The 16,303-nt window shown below is 43.1% G+C and overlaps 2 protein-coding genes across 3 annotated transcripts in view; both read left to right on the plus strand.

Annotated features, from left to right (window-relative positions):
• The window catches only part of LOC121536152, a 29,240-nt gene extending 22,176 nt beyond the window's left edge, over positions 1-7,064 (plus strand). Inside the window, exons 16-23 of the mRNA XM_041843433.2 lie at positions 1,611-1,741; positions 2,369-2,489; positions 3,035-3,365; positions 3,635-4,294; positions 4,389-5,768; positions 6,093-6,445; positions 6,784-6,902; positions 7,048-7,064. Coding sequence (XP_041699367.1) covers positions 1,611-1,741; positions 2,369-2,489; positions 3,035-3,365; positions 3,635-4,294; positions 4,389-5,768; positions 6,093-6,445; positions 6,784-6,902; positions 7,048-7,064 — 3,112 coding nt within the window. The remainder of the gene's footprint in view (positions 1-1,610; positions 1,742-2,368; positions 2,490-3,034; positions 3,366-3,634; positions 4,295-4,388; positions 5,769-6,092; positions 6,446-6,783; positions 6,903-7,047) is intronic.
• A 345-nt stretch (positions 7,065-7,409) lies between these two features.
• The window catches only part of abca12 (ATP-binding cassette, sub-family A (ABC1), member 12), a 69,824-nt gene continuing 60,930 nt past the window's right edge, over positions 7,410-16,303 (plus strand). For both annotated transcript variants that reach the window (XM_041844712.2, XM_041844713.2), the window contains exons 1-9: positions 7,410-7,521; positions 8,457-8,608; positions 8,922-9,052; positions 10,979-11,121; positions 12,641-12,817; positions 12,965-13,188; positions 15,419-15,548; positions 15,704-15,800; positions 15,935-16,287. In XM_041844712.2, coding sequence (XP_041700646.2) covers positions 7,411-7,521; positions 8,457-8,608; positions 8,922-9,052; positions 10,979-11,121; positions 12,641-12,817; positions 12,965-13,188; positions 15,419-15,548; positions 15,704-15,800; positions 15,935-16,287 — 1,518 coding nt within the window. In that variant the 5' untranslated portion in view covers position 7,410. The remainder of the gene's footprint in view (positions 7,522-8,456; positions 8,609-8,921; positions 9,053-10,978; positions 11,122-12,640; positions 12,818-12,964; positions 13,189-15,418; positions 15,549-15,703; positions 15,801-15,934; positions 16,288-16,303) is intronic.

Consider the following 16,303-nt stretch of genomic DNA (forward strand, 5'->3'; position numbering starts at 1 on the left):
ACTGACCATCAAATTATTGGTCACCTCCCTGACCAAGGCCCTTCTCCCTCAATTGCTCAGTTTGGCCGGGCGGCCAGCTCCAGGAAGAGTCTTCGTGGTTCCAAATTTCTTCCATTTAAGAATGATGGAGGCCACTGTGTTCTTGGGGACCTTCAATGCTGCAGACATTTCTTGGTACCCTTCCCCAGATCTGTGCCTCAACACAATCCTGTCTCAGAGCTCTACGGACAATTCCCTTGACCTCATGGCTTGGTTTTTGCTCTGACATGCACTGTCAACTGTGGGACCTTATATAGACAGGTGTGTGCCTTTCCAAATCATGTCCAATCAATTGAATTTACCACAGGTGGACTCCAATCAAGTTGTAGAAACATTTCAAGAATGATCAATGGAAACAGGATGTACCTGAGCTCAATTTTGAGTCTCAGAGCAAAGAGTCTGAATACTTATGTAAATAAGGTATTTCTGTTTTTATGTTTAATACATTAGCTACAATTTCTAAAAACCTGTTATTGCTTTGTCATTATGGGGTCTTTTGTGAAGATTGCTGCGGATTTTTTAATTATTTAATCCATTTTAGAATAAGGTTGTAACATAAAACAATGTGGAAAAAGTCAAGGGGTCTGAATACTTTCAGAAGGCATTGTATGTTTTGATTTCTAAGGCATTCCAAGGTTTGTATCATTCACAACTAAATTAGCCAAAAAACTCAAAATCTAGCATATAAGACCTGTTTCAAATGATCACTTTTACGCTCAACATAGCCACTTCATATCAAATCAAATCGTATTTGTCACATGCGCAACAGGTGTAGACCTTACCGTGAAATGCTTACTCACGAGCCCTTAACCAACAATGCAGTTCAAGAAATAGAGTTAAGAAAATATTTACTAAATAAGCTAAAGTAAAAAATGAAATACAAATAACACAATAAAACAACAATAACGAGGCTATATACAGGAAGTACTGGTACCGAGTCAATGTGCGGGGGTACAGCAGCAGTGTAAAAACAAAACATATGGGCACTCGCTCCGGACAGGGAAAAAATCCTTTCTATTTTATTCAGCTAAGTTCAATTATGTTCTTCTTACTGTCAAATCATATAATATAAAATAATGGCACGGGACTTTTACGTATATCTTGTCAGCTAAATGAACAAGCCTACAGCCTATGGCATGGCGAATAGCCAGATAACATACATTAGGCAGACTCATATTCTGTTAATCTGAAATAAATTTTCTTCATATCATAATGTTTCTTTAGACCTGACTAAAATAAATGATGGATGTATTGTGATGGTGTATATTACATTGATTCATTAGACTTTTTTAAAATGTAGATGTTCCAAAGGTGTGCATCAGCAGCTTGTATGCAGCTTGTATGCATGGAGGCCTGGAGATGCTAAACGTGTTTATGTTAATGAAGGGTCAATTACCATGAGACCAGCAGTCTTTTGCATAACAATAACCGGTTGACAAAATGTAATGACCGCCACAACTCTAGGTGAGAAGGTATTGCTATCCAATATGTTAGTGGGATACGTAAGTGTGTATAAGTTACGAGTTGGTTGTCATTTATTAACTCAACATCCATTTCTTTATGTCTCTCAGGGGTTTGGGGGCGTTCATCACTGTTGGCTCTCACCTCCAGAACAGCCCACTGTGGCCGTCTATGGAGTCATACTTCCACATCGCCTACTGGATAATGAACTACCAGCCCAACGTCACCGCTCCACCAAATTGTGAGTCAGACACGCATACACCAATACAATACATAAAGCACACACGAACACATAAGAATGGCCCATAGGGCAGGAGCCTATTACCTGTTTCTGTAAGGTGAGGCAGCTTGATGTGCAAGTAGACCGCCTGAAGGGTTAGGGTTAGGTTTAGACAGGACATATGCTCACAAATACACAAATAGACAGTATGAAATGTACTTCTTGTTATAACTGATCAGTTAAGTTCCAATCATACCATGGAACAGAAGCTGCTGAGAGCTAGTAATTGTATTCCTCATTATTGAGGAATAAACAACCGTTTATAGTCAGCAATATCCAGTATCCATATCCAATGCTCAAAGCTACATGCATTTTAGGCAATATGGCCGCCATTGCACGTGTGTACATATCGATTACGTGACTACTCATTGCCCTGGTTGTCTTGGTGTGCGACAAAGATACATAATGACAAGATACTCTGTCTGTCCCAAATGGCACCCTATTCGTTATAGAGTGAACTTCTTTTGACCAGAGCCCCCTGGTCAGACGTAGCGCACTACATAGGATGCCATTTTGGACGCATGCTCTGTCTGTTCCGCTCATGAGCTCTATCTGTTTTAAAACAATATACATGTACTGTCATAACAGGTACTGTTGATTCTACCACATATGCCCCTATCTGCAATACTGGGTTTACCTGGCAGCAGTTTGTCCCAACCACCGCTGCTCTGGTGCAGGAGTTTTCTGCTAATCCTGCTACATTACTTAGGTAAGTAAGCTCATAGAGCAGAGAAGGATAGAGCCTCTCCATAGGTGTGGAGTCTATGATATAGGTTGTGTCCCAAATGGCACCATATTCCCTATATAGTGCACTAACTTTGACCAGGGCCCATAGGGCTCTTTTCAAAAGTAGAGCACTAAATAGGGAATAGGGTGCCATTTGGGATGCATCCCGTGCCTCTAAGTATAGTGTTATGTAACTACTGTAACTCCACTTCTGCCACAGACTTATCTCCCCTGGTGTCTTTCCTCCTCCTGCTCACTGTGTGTAATTGTTCCTCATATTGTAATGACTCCGATTCACACCTACTTCTTAGTGATGCACTCTCATCGAACAACTGTTTTGTTGTTGTCAATTGATCATATTTTTTATGACTAGATTATTATAACATATAGACTAGTAGATTATTACTAAAACAAATTATTTGTTATTGATTTTGATTAGTGGTTTATATGTGTTTATCAAATGTAAATGTACCTTTTCTAGTTGCTTATGTGAGAAGATAACAAACATTTTTTTTCTCTTTTCCACAGGCATGTCCAGGGCTACTTGTCTTTCCTCCAGGCTGTCCTTGGAAACATTGCCACAGGCACGGTCACCCAGCTCCTCAGCTCTGACCTAGTCCCAGGGGACGGCTCCATCCGAGCCCTCCTGGAGAACCTGATCACCATCCTGAACAAGGACATCACGCTGGTCTCCAACCTCACGTCCTTGGAGCAGTTCAGCACCAACCCCGAGCTGCCCCTCTCTCTCCTGGGGGAGATGTTAGAGGCCCTGGGCCTGAAGCCTCTGGAAGCCCTGTGGACCCAGGGAGGTGGATCCCAGGCCCCCAACGCCTCATCTGTGATGGCCATTGCCCTGAAGGTAGCCAAAAACATTAGTGGTGGTTTCTTGGACACAGATTAAGCCTAATTCTGGACTAGAAAGCATTTTCAATGGAGACTCTTCATTGAGCATGATTTTTAGTCCAGGACTAACGACACCGTATAGTATTTTGTAATTGTATTATTTATTATTTATTCAAAATCAATGTTTTTAAGAAACTGTAGATTTGATTAAGCTTCAGAACATCATTAAAACACAAATAAATATTATAATATGTAATAATAATAAAGTAAATTAAAACTTCTCAGGTGGCCAAGAACACCCAGCATCTAATTACCGGGCACCCCGTCGACAACGCCAACATGACAGACCTGGCCGGGCTGGAGGCTCTGCTGATGCAGTGGCTCTCAGTAGCTCAGGGAAACCTGACCCTGCCTCTGTCTCTCAGTATGGGAGACGCTCTGATCACCTACTCTGGCTCTTTCAATGCCACCTCCCTGGCCTTCCTCAGACACCTGCTCCATCCTCTCACCAACCAGAGCTCAGCGGGCATAGCAGACAACATCCTGCGGGCCATGGAGCAGCTAAAGACTGTGCTGGATGCTCCTAACGGTGATTCAACGCCTATTCTCCTGGGGTATGTGATCCAACTACAGGAGTTTTTGGTCTCGACTATACAGCTACACAGATATGAGCAGCTCCTGCTGCCGGATGGGAACCTCACCACAGCTCAGGTGACAGACCTCCATCTGGCTGTGGTGGACCTCTTCCAGCTCCTGTCCTTCCAACAGCTCAGCCAGGCTGGGGATCAGCCTGCCCTGCAGGCACTACTACAGAGACTCACTGCCCTGCTACCTCCACAGCTCCAACAGCAGTACCTGGGGATGGTCAGCCACTTCCAGGCTGTGATGGAGAGCTTGGTGTCATGTACAGCGGCAGGTCAGGACTGCACTGCTGCGGTCCCACAGGTTGGTTTTTTCAAAAAAAAATTGCTATCCATTATCCTTTAAATCCAATGTATTATGATTATTATTATGATTATTATTTGTATTATTATTACAGGTGTTCCAGATCCTGACAGGGGCAGTTGAGGCTCTGCTGGCAGCCAGTGGGGACTACGTGTTCAGTGGAGGTCAAGCTAAACCCAGCATGCCAAGCCAGGAGTCCATGAAAGTGACGGTCAACCTGCTCACTCTCCTCTTTGCCTGGCATGATACCGACATGTCTAACAATATGTCCGCCACGCCAGAGTCTGTCCTCAAGACCGTGGCCCATACTGACCTCTTCCTCCAGCAGATCACATCGACGCCCAACATCAGCATATCCTCTCTCCAGCAAGCTATGCTACAATCCAACTTTACCCTGGGGGAGCTGGAGAAGATGGCTGCCCTGGCCGGAGCAACCAACGCACCAGCTCTACTGGCTAGCATCATGGGTGTCATCAATATGCAACAATGCCTGGAGCCCCAGCCAAACAATCCCATCAGCCTGGCCCAGTGTGCACTGGAGCTGAGTGAGAGAGTCACTGGTTTTATCCTTGCGCTGCCTATACCTCCGGGAAGCCAGTCCAACTGCACAGCGCTAATATCCCTCCTCCCCATCCTGGTCAACCACTCTGTGAGTATCGGTCTTGCCGCCGGCTCTGGCCCAACCCCACTCGTGCCAACATCTGAGGCTATCACAGCTACCATAGCCAGCATCAGAGAGAATCTACAGCATCTCAACCTGGAGTCTGTGGAGCTGATCAGTAACGAGCTCCATGTCCTTGAGGGTTTGATCAAACTGTCCGCCTCTGGACAGTCTTCAGCCTACTCACTCAATTCCACTGATCCACTGATGAAGGACCCGGTTTATGCACAGAAGGTGTATTTGGAGATAGCACAGTGGTACCTGAGGAAACTAGAGAATGTGACCAGAACCAGTACCTTCTCAGAACTCCTGGACCCTTTCTTCCATATGGCAGAGATGCAGCTGGCTCTCCAACTCTCTCAGACCGAATTTACCATCTTTGTTAGTAAAGAGGTTGAGTATTTGATGAGAAGTATCCAATACCCCATCAACGGGACAGACGTGAGTGAAACTGGCCAATCGGTCATCAGGATAGTCAAGGGTAACCTGGACCTGTTCAAGTTAAACATTGCTCACCAAGAGGTTTTGCAGAACTCTTTCGGTAACTTAAACTGGCTAAACCACAGCTTGTTAAGCGAGGTCGAAACCCAGATCAGGGAGTACTTCAACCTGACACAGGATTGGCTGAGAGAGCCCAGTGTGACCCAGGTCCTGACCAATATGCTGCAATGGAACATAAGCGGTGGGATGATGAACGTGACTTCTCCTGGGATGGACCTCCAGCAGCTTCTGAGGACCCTCGGCCCTTTCCTCACCCCAGAGCAACAGGCCTACCTCACAGCCATCCAACACAACAGCCAGGCTCTCAACCAGGTAATTTCATTTTACACAGGTAGTCCCATTGAGGTCAGAATAATTATTTTACAAGGGAGTCCATGTCTTGTGATTATTTTTAATGTTGACAGTAATTGTAAATATTTTACAATGGGGTGAATTGTAACTGTCAATTGGAGACAAAGTGAAAAATTTGACTTTTACATTAGGATTACAGCCCCTATGGCTGTAGTATGACAGACAAACTCATTTCCACTTGGGGATTTATAACACAAAATCTGGTCTCTTCTCTTTTCTTCTCTTATCTTCTCCCTTCTTCTCGTCTCTTTTTTTATTTGATCCTTTCCTCTCCTCTCCTTTCAGGTTCTGTTGGTGGCCAGTCAGGAGGGAGGTATGGGTAGTGACCAGTTCATCCAGTCGATCATGGATGCTGCAAGCTCTGTCCTGAGTGGCTTCACCATGGGCCTCGCACCACAGAATGTCACTGCAGAGATCCAGGGTATTCTCCAGGGTACCCTCCAGCTGGCATTCAGACCTAACATGAGCTACGCCCAGTCACTCAACATCACCATGGAGATCGTCAGGAGGGCAGAGGGCGTGGTTAGATTGCTGGTCCCCCAGGAAGCTGTTGGGTATCTGTTGCCAGGGTTCAGGTTCATTAGCACCTACCTTGAGACCGTCTCCAGACCTGGCGGGCCTGATAAGTGGAATGAGATGTGAGTTGTACTGTGTGTGGACTGTCAAATGGCAGTAGTACTATGTGTGGAACCTGGTCAAAAGTAGTTCCTAGATAATAGGGTGCCATTTGGGATGCAACCTTACTGATTCTAAATGCTCACTGTAAATCAGAAGACTTCAGTGTTTTTTAGGATGATGAAATATTATCATCGGGCTTATGGTGATGATGACTACACATATTATAATCAGGTTGTTTTGTTACTTCCTCCCCTCATAGTGGAGAAGATGACAATGATGCTGCTACTTTTGCTGCTGCTGATGATGATGACGATAAACAATAACATAACGATAACAATAACATTTTCTTTCCTCTCAGCATTGTGAACGAACTGAAGATGGTGCAGGGCCTCCTGGACCCTAACAGCAGTGCCCATGTCTATCTCTCTGTCATCATCAACATCACTCATTTCATCCTGGACTCCAGCCAAAGCCAAGGCAAGTTGCCCATAACAGCTCCTCAATATCACTGTAGGACTAGTCCCAAATGGCACCCTATTCTCTACATACAGTAGTGCACTACTTTTGACCAGGGACCATAGGGTAGTGCACTATATAGGGAATAGGGTGCCATTTGGGACAGTGCGTCTGCTGTCCTAATGGCCTGTGATTTAGTATCGCTGGCACCATACACTTCATTATTAAATAACCCTACGAGGATCTCAGCCAGACACTTTAAGCACTGTAAATTGACATGCCAATGTCAGAGTTTGTGTCCTCTAGGAAAACAATGTCTGAATCTGTATATTAACTGTAGCCAGAAATCAACATGGCAACATACTGTACATCTATCTGTCTCGCTGTCAGAATCTATGTCTTCTTGGAAAACAATGATGTATGTTAGCTAACAGAAGCTATCAATGTGTTTGATTGTTGGCTACATATGTAATGTTAATAACTAACAATATGCTGTCATTTTTCATTATTATCTTCAACAGGGAGCAACATGGGGCCTTGGAGCAACATGAGCATTTGGAGCAACACAAGTCTATGGACCAACATGAGTCTATGGGCTAACATTGGGAATGATATGACTGCTGAAAACCTTGCTGGCCAGGTATGCATAATAAATTACAATTTTGTGTTTATTCTCAGTGTAATCTAATTCCTTCTACAACAGTGGCAGTTCTGCAAAGTAATTTTTATACATGTGCTGTAGGCTTGTCAGTTGTATGACATACACCTCAGACAGTCAACAACATACCAAACCACAAAATGCCATCCGATGCAGATATCAAGATTGTATAATTAGTGGTTTGTCCAGTTTACAGCTTAAAATATGTGTCATTGTTTTTCTTCAATGGGTTCCTACAAAGATTGAGCTGTCTCACTGACATTCAAGAGTCACAGTAGCTCATAGTGTGGACAATTCCAATAGTTCAATTTAAGTTTGTCAATCTTTCCTTCTGTCTAATTTCCAAGGAATTATTGAATACTTTTGTAGAAGACTAACAAAGAAGGCAATTTCCAATTACACATTGTTATGATGAGTTTCTCGGGTATCAAGTAATTCATGATGCAAGAAGATATTTATCAATTAGCTGGGGAGTTCATAGAAATATTTAATAGGTACCATGGTTCGTTATAACAAACAGACAGTGCTTTGCCTCTTGTCATTTCGAACTAACTAGACAAAGAGACCCTCTCACTTATATACCCTCTGTTACACGTTTCTTCAACCACATCTGGTAACCATCAGTGGGCACTCCCTTCTCTGATGTTATTCCCCTGTACCCAAGTCAGTATATCATATCCATCAATCATTCTAAGATATACATCAGTAATCTTCCTTGACAGAATTGAATCCATGTTATTCAGACTGTGCTGCACCAATTCACTTATCTACTAACTTTAACCTGGTTCACACAACACTATGAAATGACATCATAACACACATATTACATCTAATAACCATGCCTTAATAAATTGATCTATTGTTAATAGTTTTCCAATGGAGAACACTAGTAACATGATATTTTTGTATCCTTTCAGATGACTGGTCTCCTAAACTCTGTGCTACCCCTCATCCTTGGGCAGCAGGGTATCATGCCTTTCCCGCTGCCTTCTCCTGAGGTGTTCTCTGACATCCTCCCTGTGCTGATACAGATCCTCGCTCAGCAGGCTAACCAAAGCAGCTGGGACAAGTACGTTAAGGGGTCAGGGGTCATCGGTCCAAGGAAGAAAGTGGTATCTGGTTAGATGGGGAGAGGGGAGAGGGGAGAGAATTACCATGGTGTTTTAACTATAGTATGGTAGTATAGTATTATATTTTAATGAGTGGGGAGAAAATATTAATGTTTGTTTTAGTAGTATAGTATTATATTTTATACTACAGTATTGAGGGCCACAACATAATCACCTGTTATGTGTATATAATGATAGTTTTAAGCTAGCTGTATTGTGGTGGTTGTAAAGTTTCTAAACCAAGTGCTTCCCTGTGGTGTGTTGTAATGTCAGGTTGGAGGGGATGCTTGGGGCCCTCCTGTCGACCCTCAGGGACACCCCGGTGTGGGACTCTGTCCCCCCTGCTGTTTCTGTGATGAGCCAAGTCATGGGAGCCTTGGTCAACAACATGCAGGCTGAGACAGGTGAGACTGAGAGGCAGCTTTCCATACACCTTTAACAGCACTGTTGTTTTCTTTGTACCACAGATTGCTAGTAATTCTGGATTCCAGACATACAGTATATTAGATACACAAGTTAGGGAACCAACAACGATTTAGTGAACTGTGGCCTAGCATTGAAAGTTATTTATGCAAATACCTACAGTTGAAGTCGGAAATTTACATACACTTAGGTTGGAGTCATTAAAACTTGTTTTTCAACCACTCCACAAATGTCTTGTTAACAAACTATAGTTTTTGCAAGTCGGTTAGGACATCTACTTTGTGCATGACACAATACATTTTTCCAACAATTGTTTACAGACAGATTATTTCACTTATAATTCACTGTATCACAATTCCAGTCGGTCAGAAGTTTACATACACTAAGTTGACTGTACCTTTAAACAGCTTGGAAAATTCCAGAAAATGATGTCATGGCTTTAGAAGCTTCTGATAGGCTCATTTACATCATTTGAGTCAATTGGAGGTGTACCTGTGGATGTATTTCAAGGCCTACCTTCAAACTCAGTGACTCTTTGCTTGACATCATGGGAAAATCAAAAGAAATCAGCCAAGACCTCAGACAAAAAATGGTAGACTTCCACAAGTCTGGTTCATCCTTGGGAGCAATTTCCAAATGCCTGAAGGTACCACGTTCATCTGTACAAACAATAGTACGCAAGTATAAACACCATGGGACCACGCAGCCGTCATACCGCTCAGGAAGGAGACACGTTCTGTCTCCTAGAGATGAACGTACTTTGGTGCGAAAAGTGCAAATCAATTCCAGAACAACAGCAAAGGACCTTGTGAAGATGCTGGAGGAAACAGGTACAAAAGTATCTATATCCACAGTAAAACGAGTCCTATATCGATATAACCTGAAAGGCTGCTCTGCAAGGAAGAAGCCACTGCTCCAAAACCGCCATAAAAAAGCCAGACTACGGTTTGCAACTGCACATGGGGACAAAGATTGTACTTTTTGGAAAAATGTCCTCTAGTCTGATGAAACAAAAATAGAACTGTTTGGCCATAATGACCATCGTTATGTTTGGAGGAAAAAGGGGATCGCTTGCAAGCCGAAGAACACCATCCCAACCGTGAAGAATGGGGGTGGCATCATCATGCTGTGGGGGTGCTTTGCTGCAGGAGGGACTGGTGCACTTCACAAAATAGATGGCATCATGAGGAAGGAAAATGATGTGGATATATTGAAGCAACATCTCAAGACATCAGTCAGGAAGTTAAAGCTTGGCCGCAAATGGGTCTTCCAAATGGACAATGACCCCAAGCATACTTCCAAAGTTGTGGCAAATTGGCTTAAGGACAACAAAGTTAAGGTATTGGAATGGCCATCACAAAGCCCTGACCTCAATCCTATAGAACATTTGCGGGCAGAACTGAAAAAGCGTGTGCGAGCAAGGAGGCCTACAATCCTGACTCAGTTACACTAGCTCTGTCAGGAGGAATGGGCCAAAATTCACCCAACTTATTGTGGGAAGCTTTTTGAAGGCTACCCGAAACATTTGACCCAAGTTAAACAATTTAAAGGCAATCCTACCAAATACTAATTGAGTGTATGTAAACTTCTGACCCACTGGGAATGTGATGAAAGAAATAAAAGCTGAAATAAATCATTCTCTCTACAATTATTCTGACATTTCACATTCTTAAAATAAAGGGGTGATCCTAACTGACCTAAGACAGACTTTTTACTAGGATTAAATGTCAGGAATTGTGAAAAACTGAGTTTAAATGTATTTGGGTAAGGTGTATGTAAACTTCCGACTTCAACTGTATCTTAGTTGCTCACATATGTTCCCATAAGTGCCCCATTGTAAAACAATGGGTGTTTTTTTATGTTCTCTCTCTCACTGCCCCCCAATTCTCTTTCTCTCTCTTTCACAGCATTCATCTTAAGTTTCCAGAAGCCACTGACTGTCCTGATGTCAGAGATAGTACAGGCTGTGAATGGCAGTGATTTCAACATGGCTGACGTGTCTGATGGAATGCCCTCGGCCATCGAGCTGACCGTGGAAGCTGCCATACAGGTTAGGTCAGAGCACTGGCTGCATTCTTTCGGTTTTCTTCTTTCTGCCTTAGTGATAGCTGCTGGTTCTCACCGTCTTCGTGACATTTACATGGCTACCTGGTTGGTAACACAATGTCCTCAGTGCTCAATAGGAATGTCATGCTCTTCACAACAGATAACACATGGGCCAATTACATGATTTCATGGTTTTAAAAGAACTTACCGGTCTGATAGCTTCAGTGGAACTAATTAACTCAAGCTATGCTGCTGTTGAAAGACAATAGGCTCATCATGTTTTGAACGTTCCTCCTGACTTGGGTAGGCTATTGTGTGTCTGTCTAGATATCTGTTAAAAGACGTTGTCACTGAGAGAACAGTCTCAGGGATGGTCCCAAATATACTTTTTTATCTGCTTCAGAGATGTTCTTAATGACAGCACAATGAGCAAAGACACACCTTAGCTCTCTAAACAGTGGCCCAAGATACTTTTTTTTTAGTTAAAAAAATATACATTTCAGTTGACCGTTGCTAAAACTGATTGTCCCAGTCTCTCATACCCCATCTCGTTGTTAGCCACATTACCTGTTAATATTGGCTACAAAAGTTGGCTAAAACAGTTTTCACGACCTTAAGCTGTGGGGGAGAGGTATCACAATAGGCCTTTTCACATTACCTAGCCAAACCCAGTCAAACCAAACTAACTGTACTGAGCTGGCCTGGTTACACAACCACCATAGTTGCTGGAACCGTGTTGAAAAGGACAAATTGAAATAAAATATCAGAGCCAGTTCAGTTCGGGTTGGCACGACAGTGTGAAAAGGGTTAATGTGGATCAGGGTAAAGTTTTCCCATGAGAGTCCAGCCCCAGCCCAAAGTTGGACAATAAGGGACAATAGAAGATGAATAGAAAGAGAACAAGTCACAGCTTCCTCGCCTCCCTTTCAAGTTGTGGATGATCCAACAATACAATGAGACAATGAAAAACTATAACACTGAGTTTTTGTAGGTTTTATGATTCATTCTCAATATATCACCTTTCATGTGACCAAACTCTTAGTCATGCCATACATATTTACACAAGAAAAGGAAGTGTTTCTACATAAATATGGAGGTTATAGAAGATTTATTGACACACTAAACAGTCTTACTTAATTGTCTGTTCTATTAGCCTTCATATGATATACTGTATTGTTGTGTGTTTACCCTGGAGAGAATCTGATGACTCTCCGGAAAAAAGAATTCAAATAAGGCAGATATTTTATCCCCCATTGTGTGTATGAGACAGTGTGATGTCTGTAAGATTATCACAGATAACGGTGTGAATCTTCCGCCCTTCGCTTTACTGGAACTGCTTGTGGAGAAGAATGAGTCCATTTCCCCAGTGTCCTCCGACTTTTGTCTTGATGTCACTTACTTTGTTATTTTATTATTATTATTATTTAGTCCCATTCTTCTGTTAAGCTGTTTTGTTTTTTAAACATTTGTATAGAAATCATAATTCACTGTCCCTCCTTGTTGCTGTTTTTCACCCATCATAGGCTGCTAATAGGAGTACGGCCTTGGAGTGTAGGCAGGTCCTGAAAGCCTGGGAGCCGGTTAGAGAGGCGGCTGGGCTGAGTGAGGCCAGCCTGGGCTTGTGGTGTAACATCAGCCTGCTACCAGTCATGGAGGCCTACGCTGCATCCAACTATGTCTATGCCACTCCGAACATGACTGTGAGTAGTAGTAATCACACATCAGTAGGATTTCAGTTAGTAAAACTTTCCCACTAGAGGGCACTATGGTATCACCAAGTAAACTCTGCTGCTACATTACTGACACAACTCCTTTGCCTGTTGTCTTCTGCTGTCTTCTCTTCCCAGGGCATGGGAATGGGGCATGGGACAGGATCAGTGGACACTACAGCTGCTGTGATCGTGGCAGCTCTGCGTTCGTTCTACTGGGTCCAGGTTAACCGCACCATAGTTACTGAGCAGCTTGGTGCTATGCTGTTCAACACCTTATACCATCTACAGGGACTTAATATGACCGCCGAGGACCAGGCTCACTGGAACGCACAGTTCCTCCAACTACAACTGAGCCAGAGGTGAGTCCTGTGTGGCTCAGTTGGTATAGCATGGCACTTGCAATGCCAAGGTCTGCAGGTTCAAATCCCCCTGGGGACACCCATATGAAAAATGTGACTATGTCACTTTGGATAAAAGTGTCTGCTAAATATTATTATAATATATTAATTAACAACTAAAACACTAATGCCCTTTTCACATGACTGATCTGAGCTAAGCCGAGCTGAGCTCTACTGCATTGGCCTGGTTACTGTAATGAATACTCAGGGAGAAAAAGGTGTAGATTCACGCGCAGAGCGCGGCAGGTGTTTATTTCGCCTTCGCAGAAGGCAGGAATCGTGGGCACAAGCAGGCAATGGTCATACACAGGTAGGCAAACAGGCAGGAGAATCAAAAACTAGGACTGAAGGCTATAACTGGTTTTCACAAACAGGCTAGGAAAAGGCTTAGTAGAGTCAAAACGAACAATACCTCACAAGGCACAAACAGAATGAATTGAACTAAATAAGGAGACCAGTTGAGTAACTAACACAGGTGAAATCAATGAACAAAAATGAAAGACAGGGCTGCGTTCAAGAACACAAAGAAACAGGGCTACGTTCAAGAACACAAGGTTGACTAAGAAAATAAATACAGAACCTTACAGTTACGTATCCACCATATGGTAGTGGCTGGAAAGGACAGTGTGAAATTAAAATATCAGTATAGGACGGTTTGGGTCAGGACAATAGTGGAAAAAGGGTATAATAGTGACAAATACTTACCTGACCAGACCTTCACACAACGTTGGCATGACTTTGTTTCTATGTGCCACTGACGGTTGTTTTGGGTCAACAAAAGGTCAACATTGACAGTCAGAGGAAGAGTGCTAGTCAGTGCTGCTTTCTGTTTTTGTGTATTCTGCCTTTCTCAGTATACCCGACTGACACACCCGGTTTGCTTTATAAGCTGTTTATAAGCGGTTTCTCTGACTGTATTCAAAAAGCGTCCCAGAGTAGGAGTGCTGATCTAGGATCAGGTTCGCCCTGTCCATATAATCTTATTCATTATGATCTGGAAGGCAAAACTGATCCTGGAACGGCCCTCCTTCTCTGAGACACTTTGTGAATACGGGCCCTGGGTGTGCTCAAATACTGGACATCGAGAAGGAGGAGCAGAAAGCATGTTTATCTCAGAGGGTTAGAGAGAGAATTAAATAACCAATAAATACACAAATCACAGTTATTTTATCACCTACACACACGAACCAGAGGCAAACCAATTTAGATTCCTTCCTAAATTACATGAGAGAATTTGGAACAAATTAATGTGCATTAGTTTCGTTTGACTCTTTGCCTGAACACAGGTCCTGTGACTCTGCGTGTGTGTGCGCGCGTGTGTGTGTAGATATTGATGTCTAACTATTATTCAGTTATCTGAGTCTCTGTTCCTCTTTAATTGATTTCCTTTTCTGTAATAATGAACTCACTGCTGATAAGAATCACATTATACATATCTCATGGAATCAATCACATCTGTGTCCCAAATGGCACCCTTTCCCTATATAATGCATTACTTTTGACCAGGGCCCAATGTGATAGCGCACTATGAAGGGGATAATGGAATAGGGTGCCATTTGGGAAGTTCGACGGCGAGAGTCGTAGATCACTGACCAATGTCGTGGAAATATCCCAAAGAAAGAATAAATATTATACCACAGCCTAAATTATATCCCCAAATTATGAATAAGTACCCCAAAAATATATGGTTATATTCAATCCAGATTGAGAAATTATGGCATTATTGAGTCATTATTATTTTATGTAGGGGAAAAGTGTAGCAGTTGCAGTACATGAAAGCATGCAGTAAATAAACTGTTTCAATTTAACCACAGGCTATCCAACTTTAGCTATATGCTATTCTATTCTTTGTTTCTGACACCCAACATATCTCTTGCTGCTATTTCACTAATGGGAGAGTAGTTTCACTGACACATAAGTAGCATTTCTGTCCTGCATGTATGAAATTACAATATCTGTGAAAGCATTCAATTTATCGATGTCTTGAACACATAGGGCCTGTTTCCCAGACACAGATTCTCCATTGAGCTTGCTTTTTAGGCCTGGACTAGGCTTAATTTGTGTCCAGGAAACCGCCCCCTATTGTCCTCACTCACAGTCATAACCTTAAACATACAGACCTGTATATTCTTGTTGTAAATGATTATTTGTACAGTCATTGGTCCTAATCCATGTCTCTTGTCCTCCCCAGTACTCAGGGTCTTAGGATGAGCTTGGAGCAGCTGGATGCCCTGGCCATGGACAACCCCTGGATGAGACCCTACCTCCTGGCTGTAGAGATGACCCTAAACTACACTCTGGAGAACAGCCATCTACTTCAGGTAGCCTACAAGCTCCTCTCAATGTGTGTGTGTGTGTGTGTGTGTGTGTGTGTGTGTGTGTGTGCGTGTGTGTGCGTGTGTGTATCTGTCTGGCGGTGACGAATTTCAGTTTTCACCAAATGGACAATAAATTATTCTATTCTATTCTATTCTAGAATACCACATCAGCCCAGCACCTCCTGATGGAAGCCCTGGAGATGCTCCTCACTGGGTCTAATCTCACCCAGGACTCCATCCAGGCCATACTCACAGGTAAAACTTTGTATTGTTATTTCATTTAAAATGGTGACTAATTATCACATAAGCGATTGGTCACATGAATGTGACAAGACAGAAATTGAAATTAATTAATTCATCCATCCATTCTTTCATTCATCCATTCACAGAGAACATCTTCTCCAGGCCAGACGGAGGGTCGATCAACAAGCTGCTGAAAGACATGGTCAGGGAGCTGGTCCGTGTACAGTTGTTGGGAGACTGGCCTATGGTCTACGGCGTCATGGAGCAGTTCCTATCTACCAACGCCACAAACCTCATCCTGGAGAAGGCTATTGAGTTCAGCGGCTGGTGGGGCTCCTCTACCGCCTCCGGGTTTGACCTGGTAACCCAGGCTCTGCCCAGGATGTATGAGGTGGTGAAGGCCTTCTTATCCACTTTGAGACAGATGAGCGTCCCCTTCCCTCCCATCTCTGAGATGTTTGTGGAGCTAGCGGAGCACGTCATCACCATGCTCAGACAGGTATCCCAGACACACC

The sequence above is a fragment of the Coregonus clupeaformis genome, chromosome 23 (assembly GCF_020615455.1).
Source record: "Coregonus clupeaformis isolate EN_2021a chromosome 23, ASM2061545v1, whole genome shotgun sequence".
Taxonomy (NCBI): Eukaryota; Metazoa; Chordata; class Actinopteri; order Salmoniformes; family Salmonidae; genus Coregonus; species Coregonus clupeaformis.